The sequence below is a fragment of the Talpa occidentalis genome, unplaced genomic scaffold (assembly GCF_014898055.3).
Source record: "Talpa occidentalis isolate TD23 unplaced genomic scaffold, MPIMG_talOcc4v2.1 talOcc4.12, whole genome shotgun sequence".
Taxonomy (NCBI): domain Eukaryota; kingdom Metazoa; phylum Chordata; class Mammalia; order Eulipotyphla; family Talpidae; genus Talpa; species Talpa occidentalis.
Window position 1 is genome coordinate 64,832,475 of NW_023601212.1, and position 12,754 is coordinate 64,845,228.

The 12,754-nt window shown below is 42.1% G+C and overlaps 1 protein-coding gene across 1 annotated transcript in view; it reads right to left on the bottom strand.

Moving 5' to 3' along the window:
* POU2F1 (POU class 2 homeobox 1) overlaps window positions 1–10,932 on the bottom strand; it is a 152,328-nt gene extending 141,396 nt beyond the window's left edge. Inside the window, exon 1 of the mRNA XM_054693503.1 lies at window positions 10,853–10,932. Coding sequence (XP_054549478.1) covers window positions 10,853–10,913 — 61 coding nt within the window. The 5' untranslated portion in view covers window positions 10,914–10,932. The remainder of the gene's footprint in view (window positions 1–10,852) is intronic.
* Window positions 10,933–12,754: the final 1,822 nt, after the last annotated feature.

Genomic DNA, 12,754 nt, shown 5'->3' on the forward strand with positions numbered 1-12,754 from the left:
AAACTGCAGTTGCCTTACCTGAAAGATGAAGATAACACCCACCTCCTGGGGTCACTGTAAATACTAATCTGAAAATGCATGTAAAGTATTTAGTACAGTCACTTGCACAATGACATGGTAATATTATTTATTATTGTTACTAGACAGTAATACATTTGTTGGAAGGTACAGAATCACTTCCGAAAATTTTACCTGTGTACTTGCCCATTAAAAAAGATCAAGAAAACAGTTTCATAATTTGAAAATCACCTTCAGCTATTCAACCAAATTTTACTCTTCCTGGACCAGCCATATTGTGTTTTCACACCTTTCAAGAATTACATATATATTGTTCCCTTTACTTAGAACATTCTCAACCCACATCCTACTCTCAGACTTAGACTGATTTAATTTGCTATTACTGTAAAATATCACTTCCTCACAGAGCCCTTCCTAAATCCTCTTGTCCAGATTAGGTATCCTTATCTTGTTTATGTCCCTGTCTTATTCGGAGTACTCTGAATAATCCATATTTTCCTCAATTTACTATGAGCAGTTTTATTTAATGTATGACTTGCCCATCACATTATAAGCTTTGAGAGAGCAGAGACAGTATCTGTCTTATTTACTACTCTATCTCCAGTGCTGGAAACGTAACAAGGAATGGAAGAAGCTCTACAAATATTTATTGAATTAAATGAATGCAAAGAGGCTAGTCATGTTGGTTAATTATAATCTAGTTCATGCTCACGTTAAGAACTACCATAGTTGCTGACAAGCTTACTATTTCCAGACTACCTATTCTCTGTTGGTAAGACAGGATCAAGTCTATCATATGCTCTATATTCTGAAATATCTATTAAACTGGTATACAGAACGGTTACTGTTGAGTATCTTTGGTTGACTGGCCTACACCCAAGAGATGTTTTTGAAGAATTTCACGGCTTCAAGAGAAAAAAAGTAAGAAAACAATACACAATTTATCAATAAGAATACGTACTATGGGCCAGAAAAGTTAAATGAAAGCTAGAAGCAAACTGAGTAAAGATCCAGGTTCCCACTCCTCAATTTGTCTTTTCATTATAGAATCTTTTGGATGCATTGAGAACCTTTGTTCAGGGTATTCTATGCAATAACCTTGAAATGCAAGAAGTAATCATTTAACAATATCAAATCACTGTGAAGATTTTTAAACTACAGAATGCCAGACCTCCACTGTACTAGAAACTCAGGAAGTAAGCCCTGGGTGTTTGCATGCTGAAAAAGTTCCATGAGTGATACCCCAGCAAAGACTGAAAAATACACCAAATTTAATCAATTATTGTCACACGTCTGTTTTCCCTTGCAATGTGTTACTGCTCTCATGGCTCTTAGGAGAAAACAGATTTACTCATACGAATCAATTAGGGAAAAAATAAGACTGTATAACAAAGTGCTGTTCAATGAACACAAATTAAGTGCTAAATTCAAGAAAGTGGGACAGAAGCACAGGCTTGAGAGTTCAGATATTTGTGGAGATAGAATAAAGAATAGATAAGCCTCTAATAATAAAAAAGGATTAATAGTTTTCAAACAGTGCCCCCAGTAGGAGTGCTAAGGATGCTGTGAAAATGCCTTTGAGACCACATGGAAGGTGGAGAAAGGATGCTTTCCACCCCCTTGGTCCCACTGCAATAGGAACAGCTTCATCCTGACCGTTGACAGTAAACTCCTGCCTAAAATTCATTTTTAACATAATTCCAATGGCTTTTGAACAATTTGAAACTCTATTTACAAATGAAAAAAAAAAGTAAAAGAAAAAATCAGAGATGAAGTAACTCATCCCAAAGACACAAAGCTAATTAGTAATCTAGAAACCTAGGTCTCTCAACTCCCAGTGCCCTTTCACCATTTGGCACCAATTCCAAAGGAGTGGATACTCACTGCGCATGCCAAATACTGGCCTGACCAAAAACAAACAAACAAACAAAAAAACAGTGGCTTTATTTTCATGTCATGTGTCTCAAACGGGCCAGGGACAGTAGAGGGTCCCTGAGGGGGACTAAGAGTGTAAAGAGAAGAGCCAAGTAACACCACAACAAAATATCGCCACCCTCTCAGAACAGCTCTTCAAGGCAATGTTTTAGGAACACCTTTTAAAAAACTAAAACCTGGGCCTCCCTGGTGGTGCAAGGGGTTGTCTCAGCACTAGGAAGCTTTGGGCAACCACTGTAGCACGTTTAATCCCAGGCCAGGATGCTGACGCACATGGCACAGCAGACCTCTCCTGGCTCGCCTGCTGCTCCCCTCAGCAGTATATTTCAGTAGATCCACCTGTTCTGCTCCCGGCTCTGTCTCTGGTGAATCCTCTCTCACACACACACATATCTACCCTCCACACGCCCCCCCCCACCCCTCGCCAGCCTACATCCCAGCTCTTGTATGCATAAATAAAATAAACCTTTAAAAAAAAAAAACAAAAAAACAGATAAAAGAAACTTTATGGTGGGCCTAAACGGGGACTTCCAGGGTAGAACTGTTGAGTCATTTTCTATTTAAGGAAGTAGTAAAAGATAAGAATGCACATGCAGAGTGGGTGCTAAATAACAGAAAGCTTTAAAATCAAAGACAAATTTGTATTTGCTGAAATGGAGCACCCCCACTGTATAAAGTTTTGAAAAGAATATTAGGGAGTATTATCTACCAAAGACTAAACTGCACATGGAAACGGAGACCCTGCAGTAAGCTTCCCCACAGAATCAACCTACAGCTTCTCTTCCACAGCATCCAAGGAATAAAACTGCTGATTGCACTTTTGTGCACACAAGTACTACTACAGTGCTTTAAAAATGCTTCTTCTATCAACTTGTTACTCCCCACAATATCCCTTAAATACCTGCATTATCACCTTCAGATTGTTCAAAGAAACAACTACAGAAGTAGGTACCAAATTAAGTGAGCTATCTAGAGTTCACAACATTCAGGCTCAATGTCCAATATAAACACACACACACACACACACACACACAGTGACATAAGCATAAATCTCAATCCTAATATTTGGATTTTTATCACACATTTAATTCAGTAATAATACTTTGATTTTCACAAGGAATTTAAAACCTAATATAACCCACCCAATCATGTCTCAAAAGATAGGTCTAAAAGGAATAGATTGCAAATGGCTCCCTCTTCCAACTTCTCTACTTCTGTTCATGGCACTGCTCTTGATAATGTAAACTTACAATCTTTCCATCCCACCCCTTTACTACAACTAGCTGCTAAACACTTTATATTAAGGGCTCTGGTCATGGTATAGTCCAGAACAATAAAATTCCATAACTTCCTACTGCCTAGCAAACAAAATCCAATTTCCTACACCAACACAGCACATTCAGAGCTCTCCAAAACAGAGTTCCAACCTGCCTACCACTACTCCCCCATATAAACAATAAATAATAGCTAATCTGGAAGTCTTGCTGTTCCCCAAACACACTCAGTGCTTATTAATAAGCACATGACATTGGGAAAGTCACTTAATGTGAACTTTATTTTACTCAGCTATAAAATGGGTATATTAATATTTGCCTGGAAGGATCAACAGAGGTCAGGAAAATGGGAGTGTGGCTATAAATTCTAAGGTACTATAAAAATAAAGACATTATCATTATGTTATGTTTATAGTAATTTTATTTTATACCTGCCTTGTTCCAGAAAGGATATAACTAATTCACATAAAACACAAAACAACAAGAGTTTAAAGATGGAAGCAATAAAAGAGGTACAAAACAAACGCTAAGGACATAAAAATGGCACTGAGAATGAGATTTTTAAAAAGTGTATCATAACTGCCCATCTAACCTTTCAGAGTGAAAATTCAGCTTAAACACTGTCATTTTAAGGAAACAATTAGACAGTTCAGTATCTAAAGACTATAAACAAAACCATTAGAAATAAAATAGTTCCTACTGTAAAGATCAGGTAAGAATGTCTCCTAAAGTTCCTTATTCCATGTGAGGTAACTAGAAATATCTTCAACATCTTTTTTTTTTTATAATGGGTTATCTATTAAATCAAAGCCTCCTGAAATCAGGTCTTATTATGTTTGTACCACAGCAGCACTTAAGCAGCTGGTCAACTAACCACATATCTCAATTTTATATTCTGGTTTCCATGGATCCAATCTTTCCCTTTCTATTTCAAGTAACCCTGCATACCACCATGTTAATCCTAAAACATCACTTTTATCACAGGATTCCCTACTCAAAACCTCCAACCACCTCCCTTTTTCTCCCTCCTTACCTTACAGGACAGAGATGAACTCAACCTGCAATGCCCTTCCCTATCTTCCCATTCCTCTAACTTATTTTTCCCCTTTTAAACTCTACTTTAAAATCTCACCTTCTACTTGAGGCCTTCTCTGATTAGCAGCAATGTGGCAGAGGGAGAGATTGGGGGCTTGGGCAGGAAGAAACTACTAAATCTTATGTTCTCTGTTACTCAACAGTTAAGAGACTGAGGCAAGTCACTAAACCACTGTGAGAATATTTCCTCATCTGCAAAGGCTCTAGGATAGATTGTATCTTAATTACTTCCAGCTATAACAGCTATAGGATGCTTTAGGTCCTTAACTTGGCACACTCTGAAGTCTACTGTGATCATTATTATCTGTTACATATTTTAATATGTAATTATATACATTGTTTTAAATTTTCCCTAATTTAGTAAACATACCAACTCTTCCACAGCAGACTCCTATCTCTTTGTTACCCCAAAGACAACTGTCACAGAATAGGGTACATAGTAGATACATTTTGTAAACTAAGAAATGTTTAAATAATTATTTTTAAAAGACTGATTATAATAAACTCAGTTGCTGCAGTATGAATCAGCAAAAAAGCAATTTTTTCCATTAAGCAGTTAAAATAATTATACTATAAAACAAGAAAATAGCAAGGTTACTTCTCTCTTAAAAATATTTACTTTGTAGATTACAAAGCCAGTTAGTACAACTAAAAGATGATCACGTGTTAAAACACAAGGAGTTGTTTAACATCCTAGGTCTACTTTGTATTTACTAGTGCAAAGAGAAAGTTCATTAGCTTAAAAAAAAAAAAAAAAAGGCCTACCATAATTTTTGTTACTGATTTAACTTTATACATGCTGCTTAGATTCTAATGTAAAACCTAATAAAGTTACACAGACAATCAGGACATAAATCATGTAACAAATTGTACTTGCAATGACTTTCAATATTGCAATCAAAGTAAAGCAACTACTAACTCCTGTACTGAGCTTAGTTTTGTGCTTTCCATGTTGTCTCCTTTTCTGGAGAAATACCCAGTTTCCTAGACAGTACTTTAAGAGAAGGTGACAAATACAGAGGTTTGCTGATTCTTCTTTTGCTCATTACTAATCCTGTCAGCAAAAAACTAGGCAACACTGAAAACCTGAGCAGTTGCTCAACTGGAAAATAAATGAAAAACAAAGGAGCAGTATCAGTCACCAAGTACAAAGAAGATATCCTATCAATGCTCAGTAAATTAACATCCAATAGTAGAAACAGAGAACCCTACAAACTACATGCACACAAAATTTTCTTCAAATTCAAGGTTCTAAAACTTAATGACAATTCTCATATTCTGAATTCTAAGTATATTGTATATGAATCAGTAAGTCAGGCAATGGATCCATTCAGACTATTTTTTGTTTCCATTGCTATCATTGCCAAAAAAGTTTAAAGAGCTTATGATCAATTTAGAAAACAGTGAGAAATATTTCAGCACAAAATAAAACTGACTGAGTCCTAAAAAGAAATATAAGCCTACAAAGTTATTCGATTCTCTTTATTCACAAAATGTCAATAAAGTGCAAAACTGTTCAGCAAAAGGACACTTATTCTCTATGAAACTATGATTAATTCTCTCAACCTTGATTCCACCCAAAAAGATATTTATCTTTTTTAAGCAACACAATAAAGAATTAAGCAAAAGTCTGACCCAAAGAGTGCCCCCACACCCAGAAAAAGAAGGAAAGGAGGAAAGAATTCATTCAGGAGAGATAACATATATAACAATCAAATCCACATACTATAATGCCCAATATTAGAGTTCCTTGAAGAAATAATAAACATGTTTGTTCAGGCATTTAACATTAAAGGAAGCATCAGAAAGAAGAATGAACACAGGTGACCCCAAAAGGGTCATGTCTTGTTAGGATCCGTAAACAATGATTATTTGAATAGTTCCAAACGCAATCCCTTCCAGTTGGAAAAGCACATCTTAAAATTAGGCTTCTGAGTCTTTACTAATCACAAAAACTGTATAATTAAACCAGTACTGTTGTATAAAAGCAAATTATTGGCAATCACAACAGTATTTTTAAAAGAAAAGTAATTTTCATAGTGTTTGAAAGATGATTAATATGTAAACATGACAGTCGTGAGTTTTCAACATTAAAAACACAAAAGTAACTAAGAATAAGACAATCACCACTACATAACATTATACACACACACACACACACACACACATATAGTCTTCTTAATACAAAGGAAACAGATATTCATTAAAGTGAGTGATTAATTTTAAAGCCATCACTTAAGCACGCATACACATACAACTAAACTGAAGCTCAAACAATACAGATCCAAGAAACTTCAAATTGTCATGTTTAATAGAAAGACACTAATAAAAATGACATTCAAATTTCCAGTTATCATTTAGAACCAACTGCCTAAGATATTCTAGGCTCTTTTAAGCATCTTTGGTGACTTGATAAAAACAATGTGAAATTCTGAGTCCAAAACTTATTCTGAAACCCACTGGTCAGATGAATAACAGATTAACAATCACTTCAACATAGGCAGCAATTTTATTTCTTCTGCTTTATACCACTTATCTGTGAGTAGCAAATTAAACATAAAAGATAATACTACACCATTTAAACATGAATAATAGTGTTCTTTTTTTTGGCTACTGGGATTTCTGACAATGCCAAAATGAAAGGCATTAGAAGACTGGAGAAGAGGTCAGTAATTTGTACAGTGATGGCTTGGAAGCAGAACAGTTCTTTAGAAATTAAAAACATTTGGTCAGCTGTCACATGAATTTTTAAGCCATAAAATCTAAAGTACCATTGTAATTAATAAATGGAACAAGAAGGGAAATGACAAGGGGTTTCTGAAAACCTGTGGGAAGCAACCTGTCATATGCAAAAAGAAGGGCAGGTTATAAAGTTATGAAGACTCAAAAGTAGCCTAAAATACTCTATCAAGCTTGGCTGATAAAACAGCAAATTTTACTGCATTCTAATCATCACTTACAGATAAACTAGCTAAAATACAATGAAAAATGTCTAACAGGAAAGTCAAAACTTTTCGTGGACTCACCACCTCACAATGGCACAAGTTTAAAAATCAAATACATAAATTTGTCCCAATTAAAGATAATCCAAAAAGAATTCCAAATTATTTTTTTAAAAACTGTTTGCAAAGCAATGCTTTCTTGTATTTTAAACACTGTAATTTCAACCTTAAAGAATTTATAGCCCTTTCTCTTCAGCTTCCCTTTATTCATTTAAATAGATTCTAAGGCAAATAATTTCATGTCTTTAGCCTGAACTGTTCTCTAAGCCAAGAAGTGATGCCTTATTGTCAATCAGTTTGGGATCACAAAGAATATTGGAATATTGGATCACAAAGAATCCATCTGAAATAAGCCCACATGCATCATTTTTATGATTATACTTGTTTAAAACTCAGTCTCTATCTGAAAATTTGAGGAAATAAATTTTCACAATAGCACCAATAGCACAGAAAGCAAAGCAAAATATAACATCAGTTAACAATGCTCATCCTTTTCCATATTACAAAAATTTTAACAGTGAAATTTTGTTTGTAAAATGCAATGTACATTTTATCATCTTGGATAAAATACCTATACCCTCAGTAGTGGCTAAATGCAGCTATCAAGGAAATTGTACCACGATAAATGGTTTCCCTATGAGAAGGTTTCACTGCTACACTTCACCTCAGGACAATAAATCAAATTAACTGCACCTTGTCCTCTGTCCAGTGACATCATCAGTTTGACCACATCTTGGGAATCGGGTGCAAAAACATATGCTATTTAAGGCATGAAATCATATCACTGCTTTTTGTCCACCCAACCTCATGCTCCAGGTCTCTGAAGCAGTCATTCACCTGAACCTTCTTGTGAACGCTAAATTTTTTTTTTTTCCTGCTGCTTTCAGGGTCTACCTGCTGAAGGTGAAAGAGGAAAAATAGTGAGAACTGGTTATTAGAAACTGGCTTCCTATTAGTCCATCAAATCTAGAGTTTTACAAAAATTGAGCTGAAAGCTAGCTCAAAAAATATGTAGCTAACAAATGGACAAAAAATGTCTTAATATAATCTCAAAGATTTAGCACATTAGTGTTAAGCACATTTCTCTAAAATGGTACTAGAGCTGGGGTTTTTAAAAAAACGACCAAACAGCACAACATTTAAAAAAAAAAAAAAAAACTACAAACATACAAAATAAAAAGGAAAGAAAACTTCACCAAGGAAAAGGTCAAAATCAAAATTACTGTTTTTTAGAAGTAGCAAAAGTTAATCTGCCTTTCACAATTTAACTCTCCTAAATCTACATACAACATGAAATCAATTTGACAACTTAAAGAAGAGGGCGGGTGTGCTGGGAGGGGAATAAGTTCCAAGATCAGGTGGACACAATGCCTGTTTATTCTTCTATTTTCACACATTTAACCATGACACAAGCACTCAAAGGCATCATAACCCCATTTCTGTTTTCAGGAGTGCTACAATTAAAATAAGCAAGTACATGACAGTGAGAACAAAAAATTTTAAATTAGAATGAAGAGACAGATAAGGGAACACAGCACTGAGAAATGTTGAAATTGTTAACTTAAATACTTAGTTAAAGCATTTCTAAAATACTTAGCTATTCCCCAACCCCTAGAAACAAAACTACGGGTTTTACGAATCCTGCAGACCTCTACAAAGTAGTTTAACTTGGGGGGGTTCAATCTAGGGGAGGAGGGAATTACCCCAAAACAAAGTGATTCATTTGTATTAAACCAAAAGTTTCATTCGCCTAAAAATGAGAAGACAGATTTTTTTTTTTCCTTAGGCCCAGTAGTACTGCAAACTATAAGGAAAGTCTTCTTGAGAAAAAAACATAACACGGCAGAGTTGATGCTTAGCTAGGAACTGTTTTAATGCTAGTGAGGCCCAGAGAGGACTTGTTTTGCCCGCGGAGGAGGGGTTCACGTGTGCAAGTTGGGGGTGGGGGGGTCATTTTGGTTATTAGTAAATAAATCAAGTGGCAGAGAATATGAGGCCTAGGCAACTGCTGGAGGAGCCACGGCCTAGCTCTCCCCGTCTCTTCCCAACACAGCCTGGGTTTGATCTCAGAGCCCTGTGGATTGCCAAGGAAAAAAAAAAAAAGAATCATATCGAACCACAAAAGCACATGGGGCGAATGTAAAATATAAACACGGCGTTGGGCTGTGAGTGGCTGTTATTAAAGGTCTGAATTACTAAACATGAGAGGCGGGGAAAGCCAGGCGGCCATTTCAATAATATAAACCTCCCCGAATTAGACATTATTCAAATGAGAGAGGTTAGCCCAAGCCGAGGGTGGAGAGGACCCAGAACCTAGCTCCTCAACCCAGCACAGAGCCCAGGAGGGGGATCCCCGCCCCTGCCCAACTCCCACCGGAGAAGGGAAAGCAGAAACATTATCAACTTGTCAGGCAGCCACCTCTGGGGCAGGAGGGCAGGTCTGAACGTCCGAGTTCTGGGGAGGCCTCCGAGCACGAGAGGCCTGAGGGCCAGAGTCAGATGAGTGGCGGGGGGCGCCGGGTGCGCGGCGAGACAAGAAGGGATCACGTCTGGCACCTCCAACCCCGTCCCCCCGGGACACACGGACGCCCGGGAATAGGGGGGCTTTTCCAGGACGCACGGGGATTGAGAAACGACGGCCCCAAACACATGGGGCGGCCCCCGAGGGCACCCCCGCTACGGCGGGGAACTTTCCCCGAGGGCCGCCCGGCCCCCCAGTCCGTCCCCGAGGGGGCGTCCCCGCCCCCGACGCCCCGAGAGGCCACCGCGTCGCGCCCGCGCCCGCTCGCCCCTACCCACCTCGAGCGCAGGCCCGGCTCGGGTCAGGCCGCCACACGGGGGACCGGCGGGGCGCGGCCGCGGGGCCCGGAGCCGTGACCCCGGGCTCGGCCCCGCTCGGCCCCCGCGCGGCGGCGGCGGCGGCGGGACGCGGGCTGGGCGCTCTCCCCGGGCGCGCCCCCCAACCCGGCCCGCTCCCGGGGGCACGCGGGCCGCTGTCCGGCCGCCGGGGTCCGCTCCGGCCCCGCCGCCTCCCGGGCATTGTGCTCGCCGCCACCTCCACGCCCCCCCACCCGCGCCGCCCGGCCCGGGGCGCCCGCCCGCGCCCGCCGCGCCCCGCCGCGCCCCGCCGGCCCGGTAGCTATGAATATGTAAAACGTCTTTATTGTCCTCTCCCTCCGCTCCGGCCCGCCGCCCCGCCGCGGACCCGCTCGGTTCGGGCTCCGGGCGCGGAGGCGCGGCGGCGGCGGCCGGCGGGGGAGGAGGGCCGGGCGGCGGGCGAGCGGGGCAGGGGGAGGGCGCGGGCTCGCGGCCCCCGTGGCCCCTCGGCGTCCCCCTCCGCCAGACCACTCCGAGCCTCTTTCCCCTCCGCTCGGCGCCCGGCGGGGGCTCCGTGCTCCCCGGCCCCCCATCTCCCCGCCGTTAATTATAATAATCCTGAGTACTAATAAATTATGCTAAGTCGCGGGGGGGGCAGCGGGAGCCGGGGTTGAGTATGAATATGAATATGTAAAATGCTGTAATGATTACCTGCTGCTGCTGCCGCCGCGGCTGAACTCTCATCTTGACTCGCTGCTCCTCCGTCCGCCATTTTGAATATTTTAACCAAAATCGCCCGGTCGATAAACCCTCCCTCGCTCCCGCTCCCCTCCCCCTCCCGCCCTCCAGGCCTCCTCCCTCCTCTCCGCCCCCCTCCCGTTCCTTCCTCTCCCCGGGCGCGCGCCAGGGGGCGCGCGAGGCCGCCCCCTCGGAGGAGCCCCACCCACTCGCGCGCTCTGCGCACGCGCCTCTTGGCCGCGGTGGCGCTTCAGGAGCTAAAGCGCCCTCCGCCTGCCAGTCACGCCTTGTCTTTATTTTTAGCTCTCAGTTTCACGCCTGCGCAAAGCCCTGCGAGCGCGTGAAAGGCGATCGGCGCATGCGCCGCCTCCTGTGGGCGCCCTCAGAAGTGTAGCCGCGCTAAGTGTGGTGTGTCTGGGCGCTCGGTGGAGTTTACTACTGTCCCTTCCCCTCCCGCCTCACTCTCCCCCACGGCTTTGGCCCACGGCTTTCTGAGGGAGCCAGCGGCCTTCTAGGGCTAGGGCAGGGGGCGCCGCAGACGGACGCGTGGCGAGGCTGGGGGGGCCCCCGGGCCAACCAGCAGCCGGGTCCCCTCACCCCCACACGTTTTAAGGCCCTCGGCGCTGTTGAAACGCCGACAACAAAGCAGGGGCCTCTCCCCAGCTAGGTAACTTCCGGCCCTCCGGACAGGTAGGGGCGGAAACGAGGGCCCCGGGAGCGGGGCGCCAGGCACCTGCCGAGCCCCGCGCGGCCTCCCGCTTTAAATTTGAATCCGAACGAATCCCCGCCCCCAAGTCTGAGAGCGCCGGAGCCCCGGCCGCGGCAGGGGGAGTGTCCTGGCGGAGTTAATTAGCCCCGAAACGCTTCTGCTCTGCTGGATCCTGACACCCTGCCTGGCCTCCGCGCGAGCGGGGCGTCTCATTAAGCCCCTGATTTCCGCCCCGACCCTTCCTTCGGCTCCACGCGCCCCGAGCGCGGCTCTGCGGGTCAAGACAAATAGCCCCCCCCTAGGCTGTGGCCCTGCAGCCCCCTTTCTGCGTCTTCGGAACAGCTAAACCTAGAAATGAGTTGGGAGCCGATGACCTAATAAAAATGTCGACATCAGCTGCGGTTTCATCATGCATTTTACTTTGCCCTGCTTCGTAAATATGACAAGAGAATTTCCGTTCTAAATAGTTAACGTTTGCAACTAGTCGTGATGTTCCAAAGTGGCCCAGGACAAACCCGTAGCTAATTATTTCGTGAATTCTTAATAAAGCCCTAAAATTTTTCTAGGTTTGGGTTTGTTTTTTTTTTTGTTTTTTTTTTTTTTGTAAAAAAAAAAAAGGTTTATGGTAACCAAAGAAAAGTGTTGTTTTTTCTTGGTTGCTTTTCTTTTTAAGATGAGCCGTAGGTAATCCTGTTTGAAGAGAGACATGACTGAAGTTTAATTTGGGTAGAATTGCAGGTTTTACGTTGAAGAAAATCTGATATCTAAGAGATAGTCAGCAGATTTTTTAATGGCTTAGGTTTTCATGGGTCTTAGCCTACTCAATGAATTCCTTACACTGTGTGAGGACAGTTGAAACTATTGTCAGTGACAGCCAGTGAATTTTGGGTGGAATTGATTTATTCATGGTAATTAAGCCGTAGGGTGTGTGCGTGGCTGTTTAAACCAAATAATTGGGCCACCCTATAATCTCATTATTTCAAGCCATACCAACAAGCACGAGAAAAATGCAGATTTTAATCATATTACAATTAATTTGGGAAGAGGGTCTAAGTTATATTCATCAGCTTTACTAGAGGGGAAGTGTCAGACTCATCAGTCTTTCTGAAAAAAGTTAAATATATGTCCCTGCTCTGAAGAACATGAATTTGAAATCATCTCCATTA